The 24,025-nt window shown below is 38.9% G+C and overlaps 1 protein-coding gene across 2 annotated transcripts; it reads left to right on the forward strand.

The window, feature by feature from the left end:
- The first annotated feature begins 2,916 nt into the window (after positions 1 to 2,916).
- Positions 2,917 to 22,706, forward strand: ZNF449 (zinc finger protein 449). Of its 2 annotated transcripts, none has more exons than XM_033114516.1 (5): positions 2,917 to 3,051; positions 5,116 to 5,563; positions 7,222 to 7,426; positions 19,044 to 19,157; positions 19,348 to 22,706. In XM_033114516.1, the coding sequence occupies exons 2-5, from the start codon at positions 5,210 to 5,212 to the stop codon at positions 20,229 to 20,231; spliced, it is 1,557 nt and encodes a 518-aa protein (XP_032970407.1). In that variant the 5' UTR covers positions 2,917 to 3,051; positions 5,116 to 5,209; the 3' UTR covers positions 20,232 to 22,706. The 2 variants fall into 2 exon arrangements, with proteins under 2 accessions (XP_032970407.1, XP_032971256.1); XM_033115365.1 differs by lacking the exon at positions 2,917 to 3,051 and adding an exon at positions 4,467 to 4,570.
- The last annotated feature ends 1,319 nt before the right edge of the window (positions 22,707 to 24,025 follow it).

The following is a 24,025-nucleotide window of genomic DNA, read 5'->3' on the forward strand; positions in this document are numbered from 1 at the left end:
TTGGACCTAGTGAGTAAGAAGTACCAACTATTCTAGACTTCAGGGCTTCCCCAAGTGTCCCTCGGCTCCAGCTTGAAGCTCAGTAACTTTCATGCTGTTTCCTGAGGCAAAGTCTTCTCCAAAAGCATTTCTGTTCTCAGCCCATTGTTTGTAACCTGGAGCCTACCTGCCATCACTCATCATGACAACAGGGCCCAACAGAAACGGAAATTATTACAGGAATCTGAGAGTAAACCTTCAACAGGAAACCAGTCTATCTCTTTGGACCCAACAATAGAAAAGTATGGTTTAAACTAGAAGGGGTTTTTGATGCCATGTCCAGGAGTGAAAATGTGTGTATGTGATTGTGTGTGGGGTGTGGAGAGAGGATCCTTTCCAGTACACATCTTACCCTATAAGTCTTCTGATGTACTTCACTACCCCTTTTATGCTGCACCTTTTCCAGATGCTCCTATTCCTCACTCTGGATAAGCTAACTTGGAGGGCCCTGGAGGCAGTGACTCAAAGTCTCAGTACCAAATTGTTTCTTTTTTTTTAAGTCCACCATTAACTGAGACCCAGCTCTGCAGAAGAGAGCAGACTGCTGGCCCTAACATAACAACAGCTAACAGTTTTAAGCACTAACTGCGTGCCAGCAGTGTGACCAAAACATACATGCTGCTCTCCCTTTAATTCTCAAAACAATACCAGAAGCCATTTTACCAGCTGGGAAATTGAGGCCCAAGGAGGAATAGTAACTTGCCAAAAGTCACATAGCTAGTGGGCAGTGAGCAGAACCAGGATTTGAACCCCTTTGAATCTAACCCCAGAGCTGACACTAACTATTGCAACAGCAACACTTGCCTCCCGGTAAAAACAGGCACCCTTCACTGTTTACTCTGTGCACTTGATTGGGGGAGGAATCTAGAGGATGAGAGTTCCAGACTAAACTACAAAAAAATCACTTGGCCGTGTAAGGTCTACTTAGGGCAATCAAGACAATCGGAATGGAGAAGTAAGACTCAGTGATGTCGCAGTCTTTGGGACCAAGCCAACCACAGATGAAACCTCTCTCTCTCACTCACCTATTGTCTCAGTCTCACAAGTATTCTCTGAATTTACTCTAAGAGTCACAGCTTCTGTGCAGCTCTGTGGATGCAGCTTCTGCACCTTACTGTGGATCTCTTGGGTGGTCAGGAACTGCTCCAATACCAGCAGGTGCAAGATCTGCTTCATGGGGTGCATCTCAGGCCAAAGCTGCCCACCCACTCAAAGCTCCAGGAGCCACCTAAAGGGTTCCCAGGGGGAGCAGCAGCAGAACCCACAGAGGCACAGGTGGGAGGCTTTCCCACTGGGCCTTCAGTCGAGCAGGGGCAGCTCCTAGCTCCAGGAGCAGAAAAGCCTGTGGTTTCACAATCAGGAGCCCTTTTTGCTCCTGGGAACCCAGGCCAGATGCCATTGTGAGACTCCTGGACCATTTTAGCCCTGAACCCAGCTGTGACTGCTGGCGAAGGTGCCCAGGTTCCCCTCGAAACAATAAACAGCATATGCAGCAGTCGGCATGCTGGGGGCTCCAAGTCCCAACCCGTAAGTGCAACTCCAGCCTAGGAATAGCTGTCTCCAGTACCTTGGCCTCTGTGGGTTCAGGAAAGTGGTGCACCTGCCCCCTTATCTTGCTATCAAAGGGGCCTGTGGAAGGCACAATCACAGGCAGCTCTCTCCTCTCCATCTTGGATCCACGTAGCACTAGTTCCTGGTCCCATGCAGGAGGTACCAGCACTAAAGTATGGCATCCAAAAACCAACAGTACTAGGTTCAGACCAAAGTGATGGCTATGTTTACCAAAATGACAGCATTGCATGTGGCTGAGGTACAAGTCACCACTGACCACCTGGGCGGGAAAATTTGACTCCAGGGGTGGAACCATCAAGGGACCAATTGGGAGACAATAGGCCTGGCCATCGGGTGAACCCAAAGACCTGAGAACCCTCTGCAGGCCAGCTGACGGCAAAGAGGAATGCATGGGGTAGCTAGGTTGAAGCTCGGGTTTTGGAGAGAAGAAAATACAAAGGTAACTCAAGGCCATTATGACTCAAGAGCTGAAGACCAGAGTCACAATCCCAAAGAAAGCTTATTAAAATGCAAGTCCTTGAGTTCATGCAAGATCCAGTGCATCAGGGTGTTGGGATGGGGGTCCAGAAATCTGAACTTTTAACAAGCTCCCCTAGAAATTCTTCCTACACAGAGAAGTTTGAAAATCACTGGCCTCGTCACAACAAATTTACAGGAGGTTAATGTGGGCCCTGGGAAGAAAGAGTCACATGATATGAACCCCAAGAAGTAATTTATCTGCTAGGATGGACTCCCCATGGTCCAAATTTATAAATAAGAGCCTAGCAACCGTTTGCTGATAGGAACTTCTTGCATACTCTGTTCAGGAGAAGAACCTCAGACTGAACTCTCGCTTCCTGCACTATGCCCCGTTTATTTACGCCATCTGAGTCAGCCATTACAGGGAAACCTTGGTTTCTCCTTTCCACCAAAGACTGATATCTGCCCCGTCCAAGCATAACTGCATAATTTGGGTACCTCATTTACATAAAGAGACCTAATTGAGAAACTGGGTGAGAACTTTCACTATAAGAGATGGACTCCCCTTTGTCTCAGTGGAACAAAATTCAAGTTGCTATGAGAATCTGTGTCTCCTGGGCTCCTTTTTGCTCAAATAAATGCCTTTCATTCGAGTGTAAAATTTATTTTGGTTTACATCCCCACCCGCTCTAGGGCTGATGGGAAAGAAGCCCTGGCTAACATCAAGAACATGACACGCCCCACCCAATCCACTGGGATCTAGAAGCTTTTAGGACCGGAAATGGGATCGGGTCCAAAGCAACTTGAGGCCTGGTGGGGACCAAAAAGAGCCCCACCCCCTCCACGTCAGCATCCTTATGAGCCCACGCGGCGGGGCGGGTGGCCTGCAGCCTGCCGGGACTTGTAGTCCAATGCGCAGCCGCGCGCCTGCGCCCTGGGCACTACACCGGGTGAGCTTGGAGAGCTGTGGGCGCCGAGGCGGTGAGTCCCGGAGCGTCCGGAGGGCGTGGCCGTCCCTAGGGCGCGGGGAGTGGGGCTCCCATCCCCTTTGGGCTACACAAACTGGCTGCCTCCAGCCGTAACCCGGCGGCAGGCGTGGGTAGAAACGGCGGGCTGCGAGCCCCTGTCCCGCCTGAGTCTCTGCCGCCGCTCCTTGCGACCCGGCCGGGCCTTCCCGGGGGTCCTCTGGGGCTGGGAGCGCCCCTCCAGGAAGCCGGACAACTACGCCGGAGAGCGCGCAGCAGCCGCGCCTTCATTACCGGCTTCCGATTTTAAACTGGCTTTTAGACGTTTCGAGACTTGTCCCCCTAACCTTTCCCCTAGTGCCCTCTTTTCACGGCGCCCCGTGGCTCTTTTCGCGCGTCTCTTTATCCACGGGCCCTGTGAGCGCGGGTTCATTCAGGAGGGTTTGCGGAGAAGCCATCAGCCACGAGGGGAAGTGAAGTTTTCAGCCACAAGAGGAGATGGAGGGAAACCCAGAGGGTCAATTTCCTGGGAGACATGGGGGAAGGCTCGGGTCAGTCAGGAGAGGGCAGCCCAGCTGTGAGGCTGGAGCACATGAAAGGTGGGTCCCCTGCCAAAACCGGCTTGGTTCCTGGATGCCCTCTAGCGGCGATTAGGTGCCTAGAAGGGGGAAATAGAAGCTTCCTAGTAATCAGTCCTTGCCAGCAGAGCAGTGGCCTTTCTGGAGCGCTGCCTCTGTGCCAGGCACACTGCTGTTCCCTTTCCATGCAACTGGATCCGCCGCCACAGGCAATTTTATGAATGGGATGTTTAGAGAGAGGCCTCCGTGTCATTTAAGACACCAGACCAGGGATAGGATTGTCATTTTTGGATGACTGGGCAGGAAGGCAGTCATGAGAATTTTTTCCTTGATCCCAGGGGACAGGTACGTGAACTACGTGGACAATGCAGAGAGAGTACACCCCTAGCACACGGGCAGGTTTTCACACCATGTGGAGACATGTATGTGACCGCCTCTGACCTCAGAGATTGCACTAAGAACATTTAAGTGTTTTTAGACGCGAGCATTGCAGGATTCTAACCTCATCACCATTTCCCTCTGGCCCCTGGGACGTGTGATTCAGTCCTCCTAAGCCTCAGGCCTCCGTCCCCTCATCTGTATTCAGGGCATAATGCTAGTACCCACCCGCTAACGTTGGGTGAGGGCTAAATGAACTGGATACATGTAGTTAGGCTTGGAACATCACCTGGTGCGTAGCGTGCTGATTGTGATAACTGTCCTTCATTATCAGTGCAGACCAGGTTCCCAATGGCCTGCCCTGTGCAGTGTGTTTTTCTCATGAGAAAGCCACTTGGAATGCCACTGCAGGATGAGCGACCTGGTGGTGTTGGCTGAACTACACATACCCGAGTGGAGAATGAGGGATTGAGGGGTTGCTGCCTTTATAAGGTGTGGCTCTCGCTAAGATGCCTGAGATTGCAGGTGACAAAAGGTTCCTCAAAGCTAGATGGACTTTCAGGGTTACTCACCAGGATTGTAAGTATGGCTCCCCTATTTCTTCTGTTGCCTACCTATATTCAGAAATACAAGAAAATTGTTATTAGACTGGGAGTGAGGATGTAGGCCACCAGATCTATAAGTGTTCATTTAAGGGAAGAGATTCTTAGCCTTGGGCCCAAAGTATTCTAGAACAGAGCTGTCCAATAGAACTTTCTGCAACAGTGTGTACTGAGCACTTGAAATGTGAATAATATGAATGAGAAACTAAATGTTTATTTTAAAATAATTTAGACTTAAACTGCCACATTACTTTGTTGACTACCGTATTGGACAGCACAGTTCTAGAGGGTTCATGGATGGTCTGAAGATTTTATAAACTTTTTGAACCTGGATTCGGAATTGGAAGTGTATGTGTATTTTTCTAGGAAGTGAGTCCATGGCTTTCATCAGATTCTCAAAACCTCCCAAAAGATTACAATGTGCTATTTTAGGGTTTTGGTGAAAAGTAAGCAATTAAGGAAGGTAAGGATGCCCTCTGGTAACCGTTGCTGTTTCTCCTTTCTCATTTGCCCTGTCCTCAGCTGTAGGTACCTCCCCCACAAGAATTACACAAAGAAACACATTGGAATCTGAGACTGCAGGCCCCAGATAAGTTGTACACGGCTGGAACGGGCAATGGCTGTGGCCCTAGGTTGTGCAATCCAAGCCTCCTTGAATCAGGGCTCAGTGTTTCAAGAGTATGATACTGACTCTGAAGTCTTCCGTCAGCGCTTCAGGCAGTTCCAGTACAAAGAAGCAGCCGGGCCTCATGAAGCTTTCAACAAACTCTGGGAGCTTTGCTGTCAGTGGCTGAAGCCAAAGATGCGTTCTAAGGAACAAATCCTGGAGCTTCTAGTGTTGGAGCAATTCCTAACAATTCTGCCCACGGAGATAGAGACCTGGGTGAGGGAACATTGCCCAGAGAATAGAGAAAGAGTTGTGTCACTGATAGAAGACTTACAGAGAGAACTTGAGATACCAGAGCAGCAGGTGAGAAAAGAGTTTGGATCTGGGTAATAACACCAAAAGAAGTAGCAGACACATCTGGTACTAGATTGGATATTTTGTGTTTGTGTCCCAGGATTCCCCTGCAGTGATTTTAATATTATCTTTTTGTTCGAATCAGCATATAGGTCAGTGATTCTCAATTATTAAACCCAACTCCTCAAATATTTGGTAATGTCCCCTTTACTATCCTAAAATTACATCTGTAGGTAATGTAACCTACTTACGTACACAAAATCAGAAAATCAGTATAATAAGTGCTCTGTGGCCTATGGGCCAAATGCAGCTCAAGGCCTGTTCTTATATACAGCCCATGAGCTAATAATAGTTATTACTTTTTTAAAATGTTGTTACAAAAAAAGAAAAAGAATAGGCAACAGACCAAGATGACGTAGAAAGCCTAAAATATTTACTGTCTGGCTCATTACAAATAAAGGTAGCCAATACTGAGTCAAGTAGAGTCTAGAAGGAATATAAAGGAAAAGGAATGTAGTTCATTATGAACTAATAAGCATTGCAGCGTGCCCATGACGGGGCTGGAGTGCTCCAGAAGACCTCATGACGTTGTCAGGTGCTGGCCTCTCTGCTTAGACTCACTGTGAGGGCGACAGGTGGAAATTCAGACTGAAACAGCCCGAACACTATGAGCAGTGCTGTTGCTGGCCATGTGATTTTTTTCCCCAAGGATGCAAACACATCTTGGTAAATCTGAAAAATTAGTAGTGTAGTCTTTCTATGATTTCCAAAGTAGTGCTTTTCTAGGAAATTCAAGTCATGCTAAAATATGTAATATTATTTTGTGTTTCTATAACCACTGGGTTCTGTTTTTCCTACATGAATATTTGAGGGAGCACTCCAAAGTTGGTGGGGACCTGGAACACATCTGCGGTGTGCATTATACACCCTTCCCTGCCCACAAAATTCTGATAGCCACCACCTGCCATCGTATCCAAAACACCTCCTGGGGGCGGAGGCCCTGCCCTCTGTTCAGAACCACTGAGTGAAGCCTGTTTGGGGCGAGCCTTAGCTCAGCACAGGGCAGCATCTTTGGAGAAGAGAGGAAGTGCTTCTAGTTGGGCAGTGAGGGCACGAGCCTGGTGTGTTGATGAGGCTCTGCAGGTAGCCTGCCTGAACTGGACTCTTCCAAAGTCTCCTTCCTGCCCCCAGGATGGAATGGGCTTATGGTTTCCCTTCCTTCTCTGTCTCATGTTTGGCTTACCACATAAGAATTTGTCTTCATGTGGTCTGATCCTGCATTGCCAGTACGGTAGCCACCAGCCAGGTGTGGCTCTTGAGCCTAGAAACTTGGCTAGTGCAAATTGGGATACGCTGTAAGTATATAATGCACACCGCATTCAGAAGACTTAGGACGAAAACTAAAGTAGGTGAAATCTCTTATTAATAACATTTTAAAATAATTGTTTATACTGATTACATTCTGAAATTATGGTATTTTATATACAATGCGTAAAAAATGTGTGTTTTTTAACAGATGCATCTTTTTTAACAAAAAGACTACCTCTTTCTTTTATTTTCCATATGGGCCCTGGATAATTTTCAATGATTTGGGGGGCTTACATTATATTGCTACTGGGCACTGTTGCTCTAGACTTTGGAGTGATGGGTTCTGGTGTTTCCCCCAGATCGATAGGCAGGAAATGCTCTTGGAAGACCTGGCAGCCGTGGGAATGGCAGACATAGCACCAGACATCCACCTGGAGTCACCCCCACTCCAAGCAATGGGACCTGTCCCTGAGGCCCCAGTGGCAGATGCATGGATCCCAGAGGCAGAGCCCCAGGAGCTGAGCTACGTTGCTGCTCGGGAAAGCCAGCCCTTTCTGGACCATGGTAAGGCAAGGGTCTTATTTCCTTTCCTTGATTTCTGTATTGAGCGCTCAGGAGCCCTCCAGGGTTGGGGTTGGTTAGAAACATCAATTGCTGGATGAAAATGGATCAGTCTGATGAAGAGTAGTAAGAGGAAATGTCTCTCTGGCAATATCCTGCCACAAAGCACGTTAGCTCAAATGGGATTATTCAAAACCCCTTTCACTCATGAGCCTGCTCAAGAAGCCTATTTTTCTCTTCATTTTTTTTATTGTGAAATTCACATAATCTTAGATTAACTTCTTAACCATTTTTACATGTACATTTCAGTGGTAATGAACACATTCATAATGTTTCGAAACCATCACCACCATCCATAATTTTTCATCTTGTAAAACTGAAACTCTATACCCATTTAAATAATAACTGCCTATTTCCCCTCCCCCAAACCCTGACAACCACCATTCAACTTGTTGTCTCTATGAATTTGACTACTCTATTTACCTCATATAAATGGAGCCATACAGTATTTGTCTTTTTGTGACTGGGTTATTTCACTTAGCATAATGTCCTCAAGGTTCATCTATGTTGTCGCATATGTCAGAATTGCTATCCTTTTAAAGGCTGAAAAATATTGTATTGTATGTATATACTGCATTTTGCTTACCCATTTTTCATAAATGTACACTTGGATTGTTTCTCCATTTTACCTGTTGGGAATAATGCTCTGAATATTGGTGTACAAATACCTGTTTGAGACTCTGCTTTTACTTCTTTTAGGTATATAACCAGAAGTGGAATTGCTGTATCATATGGTTATTCTATTTTTTAATTTTTTGAGGAACCACCATGCTGTTTTCCACAGTGGATGTAATATTTTGTATTCCCACCAGCAGTACTCAAGCTTTCCAATTTTGCCACATCCTTGTCAACACTTGTTATTTTCTGGGTTTTTTTGTTTTGTTTTGTTTTGTTTTGTTTTGTTTTTGTTTTTTTGGTAGTAGCATTCCTAGTAGGTGTGAGATGGTATCTCATTGTAGTTTTGATTTTCATTTTCCAAATGGCTAGTGATGCTGAACATCTTTTCATGTGCTTATTGATCACTTGTATATCTTCTTTGTAGAATGTCTATTCAAGTCCTTTGCACATTTCTTTAAATTGGGTTGTTTGGGGTTTTTGTTGTTAAATTTTAGAGTTCTCTATATATTACGGATATTAAATCCCTTATCAGCTACATGATTTGCAAATGTTTTTTGCATCCTGTGGGTTACCTTTTTACTTGGTTGATATTGTCTTTTGATGAAAAAATTTTAAATTATTCATGAAGTACTCTGTGTCTACTTTTACTGCCTATGCTTTTCTTGTCATATCCAAGAAATCATTGCCAAATCCAATGTTGTGAAGCTTTCGCCGTATATTCTTCTAAGAGGTTTATACTTTTAGGCCTTACTTTAAGGTCTTTGATCCACCTTGAGTTAATTTTTGTATATGGTGTGAGGTAAGGGTCCAACTTAATTTTTTTGTACATATCCAGTTTTTTCAGCACCATTTCTTGAAAAGACTGTCTCTTCTCCATTGAATGATCTTGGTTGCTTTGTTAAAAATCATTTGACTCTATATGTGAAGATTTATTTCTGAGCTCTATTCTATTCCATTGGTCTCTATGCCTGTCTTTATGCCAGTACCAAACTGTTTTGATTACTGTAATTTTGTAGTAAGTTTTTGAAATCAGGAAGTGTGAGTCATACAGCTTTGTTCTTCCTTTTCAAGATTGTTTTGTCTTACTTGGGGTCCCTGGATATTCCATATGAATTTTTAAATGTTTTTTTCTGTTTCTGCAAAAAAAATGTCATTGGAATTCTGATAGACATTGCATTGAATCTGTAGATCACTTTGGGTAGTATTAATATCTTAACAATATTAAGTATACCAAACCATGAACATGTAATGTATTTCCATTTATTTATATCTACTTTAATTTCTTTTACCAATGTTTTATAGTTTCTGTTGAAACAAGTCTTTCACCTACTTGTTTAATTCCTAAGTGTTTATTCTTTTTTTAAATTAAATTTATTGGGGTGACAATGGTTAGTTAAATTACATAGGTTTCAAGTGTTTATTGTTTTTATGTGATTGTAAATGGAATTGTTTTCATAATTTCCAAAATTGTTCATTGTTAGTGTATAAAAATGGAACTGATTTTTGTGTGTTCAGTTTGTATCTTGGTACTTTGCTGAATTCATTTAGTAATCCTAACAGTTTTTTAATGGAGTCTTTAGGGTTTTCATTAGATCATATCATGTGCTAATAGAGATCATTTTACTTCTTCCTTTCCAATTTGAATGCCTTTTATTTCTTTTTCTTGCTTAATTGCTCTGGCTAGAACTTCCAGTACTGACTGGGTTGAATAGAAGTGCCCACAGCGGGCATCCTTATCTTCTTCCTGATCTTAAAAGAAAAGCTTTCAGTCTTTCACCATTGAGTATGATGTTCCTTGGTTTTTCATATATGGCTTGTATTATGTGGCGGTAACATCCTTCTATTCTTATTGAGTGTTTTTATCATCAAAGATTATTGAATTTTGTCAAATGCTTTTGCTGCTTCAATTGAGATGATCACGTTTTTTATTCATCATTCTGTTGATGTGGTATATTACACTGATCAATTTTCATATGTTGCAACATCTTTGCACTCCAGGAACAAATACCACTTGGCCATGGTGTATAAACCTTTTAATATGCTACTGCATTCAGTTTGCTAATATTTTTTTTAAATTAAAGTTTATTAGGGTGACAATTGTTAGTAAAAGTTTGCTAATATTTTGTTGAGCATTTTTGCACCAGTGTTCATAAGGCATATTGGTGTCTAGTTTTCTTAATAGTGTCTTTTTCTGGGTTTCCTATCATGCTAATGCTGGCATCACAGAATGAGTTAGAAGTGTTTCCTCCTCTTTGATTTTTTTTGAAGTTTGAGAAGCATTGTTATTCTCTAAATGTTTGATAGAATCCACCAGTGATGCTATTGAGTCCAGGGCTGTTCTTCATCAGATTTGTGATTACTAATTCAATCTCCTTACTAATTCTAGGTCTACTCAGATTTTTCCATTTCTTTATGATTTCATCTTGGTAGGTTTAGTGTTTCTAGTGATTTGTCCATTTCATCTAGGTCATCCAATTTGCTGGCATACGATTTTTCATAGTACTCTTATAATCCATTTAGTTGGGTAATATAATTGGTAATGTCCCCACTTTAATTTTGATTTTAGTGATTTGAGCCTTCTCTCTTTTTTTAGCCCATCTAGCTAAAAGTTTGGCAACTTTGTTGATCTTTTCAAAGATCCAAATTTTGGTTTCATTTATTTTCTCTATTATTTTTCTAGCCTCTATTTTGTTTATCTCTGCCTAATCTTTATTGTTTCCTTCTTTCTGGTAGCTTTGGGTTTAGTTTTTTTCTTTTTTCTTTTTCTTAGTTCCATAGTTGTAAAGTCACATCGTTTTGGGATCTTTCTTGTTTATTAATGTAAGTATTTATAACTATAAATTTCCCTCTTAGTATTGCATTCACCATGTCCCATAAGTTTTAGTATGTTGTGTTTTCACTTTCACTTATCTCTTAAGTATTTTCTAATTAACTTTGTGATTTCTTCTTTGATCCATTAGTTGTTTAAGAGTGTTATTTATTTTTCACAAGTTTGTCAGTTTTCCAGTTTTCCTTCTGTTACTGATTTCTAACTTCATCCTCTTGTGTTCAGAGTAAATACTTTGTGTGATTTCTATCTTTTTAAAATCAATTGAGAGTAATTTGTGGCCTAACATATTGTCTGTATCCTGGAAAATGTCCCATGTGCACTTGAGAAAAATGTGTATGCTGTTGTTGTTGGAGTGTTTTGTAACAACACTCAATTCCAGTGTTTGGTAATGTCTTAGATTTAGTTGGCTTATTATATTGTTTAAATCCTCTATATCCTTACGTAACTTCTATCTTGTTGTTCTATGCATTATTGAGAGTGGAGTATTGAAGTCTCCAACTATTATTGTAGAACTATTTCTCCTTTCATTCCTGTCAGTTTTTGCTTTGTATATTTTGATGGTTTGTTATTGGGTATGTAAATGTTTATAATTGTTATATCTTCTTGCTGTATTGAACCTTTTATTAATATAAAATGTCCTTTGTCTCATAGTATTTTTTGATGTAAAGTCAATTTTGTCTGATATTAGTAGCCGCCCCTGCTCTCTTGGTTACTATTTGCATGGAATATCTTTTTTCATCTGTTCACTTTCAATCTATTTGTGTTTTTAGATCTAAAATTAGTCTCTTGTCCATGTGTTTTTATCCATTCTGTCAGTCTCTCTCTTTTGATTGGAGAGCTTAATCCATTTACATTTAAAGTAATTACTGATGGGGCGGGACTTCTGTCATTTTGCTATTTGTTTTCCATATGCCTTTTAGCTCTTTTGTGCCTTATTTCCTGCATTACTGTCTTCTTTGGTGTTTAGTTGATTTTATTGTAGTGAAATGCTTAAATTCCTTTATCACTTCTTTTTGCATTTATTCTATGGCAATTTTCTTTGTGGCTACCATGGGGATTACATTTAATCGCCTGAACCTATAACACTCTAATTTGAATTTATGACATCTTAACTACAGTAACATCCAGAAACTTCACTCCTTTACAGCTCCTTCTCTACTCCTTTCAGTTATGGATGTCACAAAATTACATCTTTATACATTATTTGCCCAAAACATAAACTAATAATTATTTTAAATGCATTAGTCTCAAATTATATAAATAGAAACTTTGGAGTTACAAAGAAGTTACAATAATACTAGGTTTAAACCAGTATAATTGTGTTTTTTAAAGTGTATTAGTCACTTAAATCATGTAGAAAACAAAAAGTGGAATTATAAACCATTGTTACAATAATACCAGCCTTTATAATTGCCCGTCTTTTTACCTTTATTGAGATACTTCTTTCTTCACATGGCTTTAAGTTACTGTCTAGTATCCTTTTTATTTCACCTTGCAGGAATCCCTTGAGCATTTCTTGTAGGGTAGGTCTAGTGGTAATGAGCACCCACCGCTTTTGTTTATCTGGAAATATCTTCATTTCTCCCTCACTTTTGAAGGACAGTTTTGTTGGATATAGGGTTCTTGGTTGACAGTGTATTTCTTTTCACAATTTGAATATATCAGCCCACTGCCTTCTGGCCTCCAAAGTCCCTGATGAGAAATCTGCTTATTTTCTTATTAGGGTTCCCTTGTATGTAATGAGTCTCTTCTCTCTGCTGCTTTCAAGAGCCTCTCTGTCTCTGACTTTTCAGAATTTGATTATAATGTATCTTGATGTGAATCTCTGAGTTCCTCTTACTTGGAGTTTGTTGAACTTCTTGGGTGTTTATATTCATGTCTTTCATCAAATTTGGGAAATTTTTAGCGATTATTTCTTCAAATATTAGCTAGTAATATTTAATTATAAATCTTGCTTCATATGTACCCCCATTCCCCATGTTAATTTGCTCCTCTCAGCAACAGTGCCAGCTGCGAAGATCACATATGATGCCGAGCAGCACTATTGCTCTTGAGTTTAATGCTTTATTCTCTAAAGCACAAGAAAGTCTAGTGTATTTAACAAGGGAGAAATAGACAGAATTAAACAAGTAAAAAATATCAGTTAGGAGAAGAGGAAACTACCCCTTTCTCATCACTCTTAAAGTGATATATTATGCTTTTGAAAATGATGCAGGACTTATTTCATAATTTAAGTGTTACTTACACTTTTACTGCTTTTTTAAAAAAATGAAAACATCTTTGATATATTACATGAAGCACATCCTATTGTAGGCTGAGTGGAAAGCACAGGTTGCTGGCAGAGTGGAAGAAGAAATTTAAGAGTGATGGAAGAAGTCAATTGATTTTATATTAAAATTTGGAATATATTCCCTGTCAGCACAAAGTAAAGTTGGTATATATGAAATGGAAAAAACACACACACACACACACACACTGTCTTTATCCATTAATCCATCAATGGACACTTAGGTTGTTTCCATAATTTGGCTATTGTAAATAATGCTGCAGTGAACACAGGGGTACATATATCTTTTCAAATTAATGTTTTCATAATCTTCAGATAAATACCCAGAAGAGGAATTGCTGATCCATCTCTTTACTTTCAGTCTATTTGTATCTTTGAATCTAAAGTGTATCTCTGGTATACAGCATATAGTTGGATTTTTTTAATCCAGTCTGATAATCTCTGCCTTTTGATTGAGTTGCTTAATCTATAACACATTTAATTTTATATGGTTGGATTTACATCTCCTATTTTACGTTCTGTTTTCTATGTCTCATATCTTTTTTGTTCCTCTGTCCTTCATTTACTGTTTTCTTTTGCACTAAGTAAATATTGTACTTACCTTAATGAATTTTCACTATTTTTTAAGTTATTTCCTTATTTGTTGCTCTAGGGTTTACCATGTACATCTTAACTTACCATAATCAGCTTCAAACTTATCCTAAGTTAATGCAGTGAGACATAGATATACTTCTTCTATATAGCTCTATTTCTTTTTCCCCTTTTTATGACGTTATTATCATAATATTAGGTTGGTGCAAAAGTAATTGCAGATGTTGCAATTATTTTTAACCTTTTAAACTGCAATTACTTTTGCACCAACCTAATATTACATCAAAAATATTACAAATTCAACAATACATTGTTATAGCTATTACTTTATATAATTTTAAGACTTTTTACAGAGTTGAGAGAAGAAAACAAATGTATATTATAACTTTTGTTGTGTTAACATTGTCATTTCTGATTTTCTTCATTTTTCCTGTGGATTTGAGTTACTGACTGGAGTCATTTCTTTAGCCCAACACAGCTTTGCTTCCATCCGCCTTGTTTGTGCTGCTATTGGCAAATGTATTACATTTCTATGTGTTCTATGCCGAACAATGCACTACATATATATTGTTTTATACAATTGCTTTTAGAATCATTTTTTTAAAAACTTTTATTTATTTTAAGTGTGTTTTTCCAGGACCCATCAGCTCCCAGTCAAGCAGTTGTTTCAATGTACTTGTGGAGGGCACAGCTCACACTGACCCATGTGGGGATCGAACCAGCAACCTTGTTAAGAGCATTGCGTTCTAACCAACTGAGCTAACCAGCTGTCCTAGAATCTTTTAAGAGAAGAAAGAAACAGAAATTTCTATTACTACTGTCTTTTATAATCACATAATTACCCTTACTTGTGCCCTTTGTTTTTTCATGTGGATTGAATTACCATAAGATATCACTTGTTTTCAAACTAGGGAACTTCCTTTAGTATTTCTTGTTAGGCAAGTCTGCTACCAATGAATTCTCTCACTTTTTGTTTACCAGAGTTGTTGTTATTTCATATTAATTTTTGAAAGATAGATTTTCTGGATAAAGATTCTTGTTTTCATTTTTCTTTGAGCATGTTGATAATGTTATCCCACTATCTTCTGGCCTCCATCATTTCTAATGATATCTTAACTTTTAATTTCATTGGGGTTCCCTTATAAGTGACACGTCATTTTTCTCTTGCTGTCTTTCAAGGTTTGTTTTTTTAATTTAGCTTTTAGGATTTTTACTATGATATGTCTGTTTGTAGATTTCTTTGTGCTTATCTTACTTGGAATTCATTGAGCTTCCTAGATGTGTAAGTGAATCTTTTTCAATTCCTTTGGGTAGTTTAGGGCCTTTATCTCTTCAAATATTGTTTCTGCTCCTTTATCCCACTGCTCTCCTTCTGGTTCTCTCATTATATATGTCTGTTGGTGCACTTGATGGTGCCCCACTTTTCTCTGAGGCTCCATTCATTTTCCTTCATTTGTTTTCTCTGTGTTCTTCGGATAGTATAATCTCTATTGATCCACTAATTCTGACAGTTCTAATATACTCTTGAGCCATTCTAGTGAATTTTTCATTCCAGTTATTATACTTTTCAACTCCAGAATTTCCATTTTATTCTTTTTTATCATTTCTGTCTATTTGTTGGTATTTTCTATTTGATGTGATGTGACATCATCATCATAATTTACTTCTTTAATCACGATTTCCTTTAGTTCTTGGAACATGTACATAATGGCTACTTTGAAGTCTTTGTTAAATTCAATATCTAGTCACTCTCATAGGCAGATTCTGTTGCCTGCTCTTTTCTTCCAGCGTATGGGCCATGTTTTCCTGTCCACATGCATGTCCCATCATTTTTTTTCCTGAAAACTGTATATTTTAGGTAATATAATAAGTCTATGTTCTTCTTCCCCCTCCCCAGGGCTTGTTATTGTTATTTCCTTGTTTATTTGTTTGGTGAATGTCTGGATTATTTTAGTGAAGTCTAGTCTACCCTGTGATGTTAAGCATTTGATGTTGCCCCTCATGGAATACAGCTTTGGGCGTGCATACAGTCACCCTGGAATGACAGTAGTTTTTGCAGGCCTTTCTATAGCTGTCTCTTTCCCTTATCAGACCCAGCTATTAATTGCCAGCTAATTGCTCTATTGTTTTCACCAATGTCCTGGAACATAAATTACTCTGCAGACTAATCCAATCAAATTCAACCACTTTTTTAAAATTTACTTATTTTTTTCAGTTACAGTTGACATTCAATATTATTTTATATTAGTTTCAGGTGTACAGCATAGAGGTTAGACATTTATATAACTTATGCAGTGATCCCCCCGGTTAGTCTAGTACCCACCTGGCACTATACATAATTGTTGCAACATTATTGACTATAGTTCCTGACGTCAGTTTTGAAATTTGTTCAGATCCCAGGCAGGCTTCTCCCAGCTGTCTCTTTCCCCAGTTCTCTTCTGCAAACTAGTCAACCTACAGTTTAGCCTGTATATTCAATAAATCTATCAAACTCTTTCCAATTGCCTTTCGTTACAACCTCCACTCTTTTTGAGAATACTGTTAGGCTTGAACTTCTCCACTCTCTGTTGCAAATGAAGTCAGTTTCTTTGAGAAGACTTTAGGAGCTATCTGTTTTAAGGCCCGCTTCTTCTCCCAGGCCAGATCTCTGATGCATTGCTCTGAAGCTGAAGGTGGGGACAATGGTGTGCTTATCTCTGAGTAACATTGCCTCTTTAGGAGCTGAGCACTAAGTCTGAGCCTCAGGTTTTCTTGGCTTGCCTCTTAAAGCATGGAACCACTGACTGCCTTACAATTACAATTATAAGACAACAATTACAAAACCACAGTTGACTTACAAGGGCAATCAGGGCTCTAGTATTCTCAGCCATATTACACCCAAGGGGGATCCTCCATCCCCACATTGGAGACTGGGTAGATAAAAGGAGCCCCCACCTCTCAGCCACAATTGCTTGGCATTTAAACTCAACAACAGGTAGCTGAGAATAGGATGAGAAATTCTTAGGTTCTGCTACTCTCAGGAAGATAGCCCTCTGACAGGGAGCTGGAGGAGAGTGTGCCCTAAGCTCTTGGCTACATCAGTCTAGAGCGGAACTGAGAGGGGGCTAAAGAGAAGTTTTGGTTTAAATACTTAAGACTCTCGCTGTTTTTTGTGAATTTTAGCAGATTTTTAAAAGTAGATGTTTCCTAATTTGCTGTATGCCTTTAGGACAATTTTGAGAGACTTTAAATGTTTGCTTTTTATTCTTATTAATTTTCACCAGTTTCACTGGTAAGTAGATCCCCAGAGCTCCTCGTGGTATCATGTTGAATGTCTGTCTCCCTCCCTACGTTTAGATTATAAATCAGTATTTTACACCTAGGCCTTTGCTACTGTCTTCTTACTTCGTTTCAGTTTGCTCCCATTTTTACTTAATGGCAGCTTTCCTTTGATCTATGACCTCCAATTTTATCTGACCTGTGCCATATTACCCTTTCATCCCACTCTTAGCTTTGAAATCCAAAAAAATATATATATCTAGATACATATCTATATATCTATATATATAGATATATATATAGTGAATGTAAATAGAATTTTATCTGAAATGCATTTTTTGTTTCTTAATTTTTTGTGTGTTGGGGGGCGTGGACTAGGTCTGCTTTATTGGGAAAGAGCTCAGCTCCTTAAAATACAAGAGAGAAAAATGCTAGATAGATTTCACTGTAGTCAGGGAGAAAATGGTAAAATCATAAAGGACACCCAAGCAAAAACGAGAAGGCCTAATTCAATTTACAGTCTAATTATCAGGTAAAGTTTTATATAAGGATTTTTTTTTTTAAATTCGGAAGCTTTTTTTTTTTTTCTTTTTCAATGACAGCTGACATTCAATATTATTTTATATTAGTTTCAGGTATACAGCATAGTGGTTAGGCATTCATATAATTTACGACATGGTCCCCCCGATAAGTCTATCACCCACCTGGGACTGTACATAGTTATTACAATATTATTGACTATATTCCCTATGCTGTACTTTATATCCCTGTACTATTTTGTAACTACCAATTTGTACTTCTTAATCCCTTCACCTATTTTCACCCAGCCCCCCACACCCTCTCCCAACTAGTAACCATCAGTTTGTTCTCTGTATCTGTGAGTCTGTTTCTGTTTTGTTTGTTTGTTTTGTTCTTTAGATTTCACATATAAATGTTATCATTTGGTATTTGTCTTTCTCAGTCTGACTTATTTCACTTAGCATAAAACCCTCTAGGTCCATCCATGTTGTTGCAAATGGTAAGATTTCATTCTTTTTTTATTGCTGAGTGATATTCCCTTCTTAATCTTTAAAAGTCTTTTTTCCATGAAACTATAACATATTTTAGTCCACTTTCTATGTTTTGATATAATGTTTTGAAATTTAAATTTCTATCAAATTAACTTACTAATGTTATTTTAATAATGCTAACATGTAAATATCATCCTGCCTTTAGTTCTCAAATCATCCATTTCCAACCCACACTTTAGTGCAGACCAATATTCTTTGCCAGAGCTGAGGAAAGCAAGGAAGGAGTATAGAAAGAGGATGCGAGCCACAGCGCCTCTCCATGAGGAAAGGGTTGGTAGGACACAAGGGGAGGGTGAATACTAGAAACTTCTCGTGGTTGTCCTTAGATTGACGGTGAGAAACATTGTTTGTTATTTGGGTTAATTTCAAGAGAATCGACTTCTAGACTTCAGCTGAAACAAACATAAAGTCTGCTTTTGCTGGTTGGGAACCCAGTCAGTTTTCATTTTAATTCGAAAATCTCAACTGAAATTATTCCAGTAAACAGTTTCATAACTTCTACTTTTACCTCGCTCTCTTCACTTGGTACTCAATAACACCATTTCTCAGTTTTAATATGACAAAACTTTATGAAGATTTACTTCATGTTTTGGCTCTAACCTAAATAAATCTATTATCAAAATAGATACAGAAGTCATTTAGTACATTTATTTCAGCACATAATTGATTCACACTCTTTCCATAGATTAGAGGAGAATAGCTTTGAATTGAGCACAGAAGGATGTTCTCCCATTTTTGTTTTGTTCTTTTAAAAAAAGGACTCCTATAAGAGATTTCAGATGAAGTAATAGTACTTGAGATAGAAGTAGATATTGAGTGGCCATGTGTCCAAGATATCAGTCTGAACTCTGGAAAAAAAACCTTTGATAACTAAACTGTTATGCTTCTCACCTTTCTAATGGCCAGGATATCCACTACCAAAGCTTGATGTGGGCTTTCCATTGGACAATAGAGAAGAGGCATGGGTGAAGGAACTACAAGATTCCAAAGAAATTAAACAATTGCTTGAGTCCAAGATAGGTAAGTAATTGTTCATTGATATTAGAGAAGAAAGAAAAGAAAAATTCAACCTTAATCAGGGTAAAAAGTTTTGGATTCTATTTAGGAATTTCTACGTTCCCACTGAATGTAGGAAAAACTCTTCATTTTCCCCCATGTTCTTTTCTTTGTGGGACACAGTGACATCTGCAGTTTCTGTTTCTTCTCCCAGGTTTTGAGATTGGGATAGAAAATGAAGAAGATACTTCAAAACAGAAAAAACTGGAAAATATGTACCCATTTCTTGTTACTTTAGAGGGAAATGCTCTCCACGGTCCCATTTTGCAAAAAGACTATGTACAGTTAGAAAATCAGTGGGGAAGCCCTCCAGAAGATTTACAGACAGATTTAACAAAACTTGTAGATAATCAGAGCCCCCCTGCAGGAGAGAAACCTGAGAGCTCCAGCTTGGAAGAACCTCTCAACCCTAGACCCCATAAGAAAAAGAGTCCAGGAGACAAACCTCACCGATGTTCCCAGTGTGGAAAATGTTTTGCCCGGAAGTCACAACTTACAGGGCACCAGAGAATTCATTCAGGAGAGGAACCTCATAAATGCCCTGAATGTGGGAAAAGATTCCTTCGTAGTTCAGACCTCTATAGACACCAACGACTTCACACAGGGGAGAGACCCTATGAATGCACTGTGTGTAAAAAGCGATTCACTCGGCGGTCACACCTTATAGGGCACCAGAGAACCCATTCTGAAGAAGAGACATATAAATGCCTTGAGTGTGGGAAAAGCTTTTGTCATGGATCAAGTCTCAAAAGACATCTGAAAACTCATTCGGGTGAAAAACCTCATAGATGTCACAATTGTGGGAAAAGTTTTAGTAGACTGACAGCTCTTACTTTGCACCAGAGAACTCACACTGAAGAGAGACCTTTTAAATGTAATTATTGTGGGAAAAGCTTTAGACAGAGACCGAGCCTTGTTATTCATTTAAGGATTCATACAGGGGAGAAGCCATACAAGTGTAGTCATTGTTCTAAAAGCTTCAGACAGAGAGCAGGGCTTATTATGCACCAAGTCACTCACTTTAGAGGACTTCTTTAAAAATTATTAAAGGAAACAGGTCCTACAGAAATTAACACTAACTCAAAGAAATCTTAACCTGCAGCTGTCTGTTTGTCTTGGAAGAATCTTTTTGTTTGAGTTTATAGAACAGCTTTTTTTTTTTTTTTTTTTTTTACTATTTTTAAAAACCCATCTTCCAAGGCATATGAATTCCAGAGTATCCACCTACTCTTGCAACTTTACTAGATTTGATTTATTCTGTCTCTATAATTCTTTTTTTATGACAGTGAAAAATTTTGTGTCCCAAGCCAACTGTATCATAGATGTAAGCCTGAAGCATATAGGATAGGGTCAATATAATGGATAACCATGTCTATCTGACATATCTATTATAGTAACACTATAATTATTTTGCCGTCATGAATAAAAGCGATTATATTAGTTCAAAGCTTTATATGTGTCCCGAGTGGCAAGAAGAGAGACAGTGTATTTTGTCAAATAATAAAAATATGTCAGAAACACATGGCTAAAGAGGATTTTATCTGCCTCTTAAGAACTGGGTTATTTCCACTGAAAATTTTATGTTTAAGGAAATTAAGATTTTAACCTTTATTTTTGAATTTTGCAAAGTTTGCTAGTCTGCTTTGTTGGCAGTCTAGGGTGATGCTGCTTAGAGCTATTAACTTGATGTTTTATTTTGTTCATAGACTAAGTAAGCTCTATGTGGAAGTATCCAGCTGACAGTTGAAGTCATACAAGTAGAATCTAATTTAATGTAGATTGACTGAGGAGCCAGTGTCCATTGCTTTTTACTCTCCTTTGGTATTCAATCATGTCTGTCAGTGCTTTTTACATTGTACTCATTCTTTAATTCAGTGTCTCCCTAAGTGTGTGTCATAGAACACTTAGTTCTGTAAGATAGTCTGCAAATAAGTTTGGGAATCCCTTCCTGCTGTGTCCCCTTTCTAGAATCACAGTGCACATCAGCATATGAGAATCTCTGACAGGTCCTTTAGTAAAGGCAGAAAAAGCACCTCTTTTGTCTGTGTTTTGCAAACCTGTTTGACCCTAGGACCCTTTTTCGTGTACACCCAGCAATAACCCACAGAACTAGTATTCTGCAAGTATTCCTTGAAACACATTGCCTTTAACAGATATTTCTATTGCTATCAGTATAGTCTTGTTGCTTTCAAGCCAAGTTATCTCCAGTCATTTCAAAGCTGTTATGAAAAATCCTGTATACATATACGTTTTTTATGTAGTGCACACACAAACATATACACATTTTAAGGAGGTTTGAGGGTCACTAATTCAGATAATTTAGAAGTTACTCATTTATTCTCAACCTCTTTGAATTTTACTTATAATCACACACACACATTGCTACTTATATAAATGTTCTCATGTAAGTGTTATAATGACTCAAGTTCCTGTAGCAAGGGAAGAACTTTCTTTGTCAGTTTAAGCTGTTAATACATGAAAATATTCAGCCTAGTTCCTCATTATAAAATGAGAAATAGGACAACGTTCAAGTATTTTCCCTTTATAAAGAAACCAGTCATCCTTTCCTTAAACTAGAATTAGGGAAAGTATATTTTTTCTATTTTATTGAAGTTTTTGGAAGTCATATTTAATATGAGTATTTGGGGGGTATCTACTATGTGCCTAACTAGTCCTATTCTAGGCTTAATGGAAACTAGTAAAGAAATTAATTCATGAGTCAGGTTCATAAAGAGTTTATAATGTCTTTAGTTAAACAAGAGTTGGGAAACAAATGGAGAACCATACAAGAGAGTTTGTATTAAGTGCCAAATCGTGTCAAGTGCTAGAGCCAGGATATGTCTGTAATTCTTGTCATCCCGGTCCCTGTATGATGCTGCTATAAGTGTGGGGTTAACATTGAGATCCTAGTAGCAATAAAATGTAACGCGGGAGGAGTCTGAATGTAGAGATGAAAACTACCGAATGTAATGGCTTCTCTTTTCTCTCTTGTGGAATTGCATTCCAACCAGAATAGTGCCTTAGAATGGATGTGCCCAACTGCTCTGTACTATGCAATATTTTAATAAAGTGGAAATATATGTGCTCTTTCTGCTTCAATCACATTAACTGTTTGCACAACCTAGAGCTGCTTCCATGAGCAGTGGCAACAGGCACCACAATTGACTTCTGCCCCCACCCTAAGCTGGAATCACTTTACTCTCTGCAACCATGGTGCTGGGTTTATGCATCATTTTTAGCATTTATTACAGTCAATTTTAGCTAGTTGGGATAATTGCAATCATAAAATGTGCTGCATCCTCCCTCTCATCTATATCATAAACACAACATGACTGAGTTTTACAGGGTAGAGAACATTATTCATTTCTTTGTTACAGTGTCCTGTATATAATAAGCACTAATAAATATTTGTGGCATTGAATAAACAAATATGTGAAATAGTTCTTGGAAAAAGATCGTAGCTAGAACATTGTGTGGTTGTGCCTAATTATACTTCAGAAAGATAAGGGCAAAATACAGTACATACTTCCTAAGTACTATGAAGGGCAAAAGCAGAAACAGTACCTTGTAAGTACTATGAAGATTAAATGAAATATATTTTGTTCAGACCTTACACAGTGTAAGCTTCCAATAAATACCCAGCATAGCGTAATACTGTATTTTAATTTTTTGTTTAATGATAAGAGCATTTAAGGCTATGGATTTTCCTCTAAACATGGCTTTGGTCACATTCCATAGTTTTTATATACAATGTTTGTGTTGATCAGGATTCTCCAGAGAAACAACCTATAGAAACATATATATATATATATATATATATGTATGTATGTATGTATGTGTATGTATGTATGTGTGTGTGTGTGTGTGTGTGTGTGTGTGTGGAGAGAGAGAGAATACGAATTGATTCACATAGTTAGGAAGATCAAGAAGTCCCATAATCTACAGTCTGGTCTGCAAGCTGGAGAAAAAGGAAAGCCAATGGTATACTTCAGTCTGATTCTGAAGACCTGAGAACCAGGGGAGCTGATGGTGTAACTCCCAGGCCAAGGCCGAAGGCCTGAGACCCGGGTGGCTGCAGTTGTAAGTCCCAAAGTCCAAAAGCCAGAGAACCAGGAGCTCAGGTGCCTAAGGGCAAGAAAAGATGAAGGTCCCAGCACAACAAGAGAGAGGGAATTCGTCCTTTCTGTGCCTTTTTGCTCTATTCAGGCCCTCATGGCTTGGATGATGCCCACCCACGTTGGTGAGGGTGTGTCTCTGTACTCAGTCTACTGAATCAAATGCTAATCTCTTCTGGGAACACCGTCACAGATATACCCAGTAATATTTCACCAGCGATCTGGGCTTCTCTTAGCCCAATCAAGTTGGTATGTAAAATTAACCATCACAGTGTCATTGATAATTTCAAAATTGTAATTGCAGCTTTCATTAATACTTGGTCTTTGATACAAGAGCTGTATAATATTGCCATTTTCCTCTTAATTTTTGTTTTTGCTGCCTTGTGATTAGAAAATGAGGTTCATTCTATTTCTGCTTTTAAAGTTCATTCAGGTATTTTTAAGACTTATATTTGATAAAATTCAGTAAGTATCCTAAAGACCCTAGAAAATAGGATTCTCTTTGTAAGGCACAAATTTAGAATACAGTCTTGGCCCTCACAATTACTTTAATGTCTTTATGAGTGTCCTTGGTGCTTGTAAAGTGGCAGTGACACTGAGTAAATTGCCTTGCTCCCCATTCTGAATGCCTGCGTTCTTGTAGTCTCCATTCCCTTTTGAAGTTTTTTGGGGGACCCATTTTATGTATGACTTATAGCAACTGTTAATAGCTGCTCA

Source organism: Rhinolophus ferrumequinum, chromosome X, assembly GCF_004115265.2.
Source record: "Rhinolophus ferrumequinum isolate MPI-CBG mRhiFer1 chromosome X, mRhiFer1_v1.p, whole genome shotgun sequence".
NCBI classification, from domain to species: domain Eukaryota; kingdom Metazoa; phylum Chordata; class Mammalia; order Chiroptera; family Rhinolophidae; genus Rhinolophus; species Rhinolophus ferrumequinum.

Bases quoted from the DNA above. Each gene is read 5' to 3' on its own strand.
- ZNF449 (XM_033114516.1), top strand. From the start codon at position 5,210: ATGGCTGTGGCCCTAGGTTGTGCAATCCAAGCCTCCTTGAATCAGGGC. The intron at 5,564-7,221 runs GTGAGAAAAGAG...TGTTTCCCCCAG, and splicing joins TTGAGATACCAGAGCAGCAG to ATCGATAGGCAGGAAATGCT. The intron at 7,427-19,043 runs GTAAGGCAAGGG...TCTAATGGCCAG, and splicing joins CCAGCCCTTTCTGGACCATG to GATATCCACTACCAAAGCTT.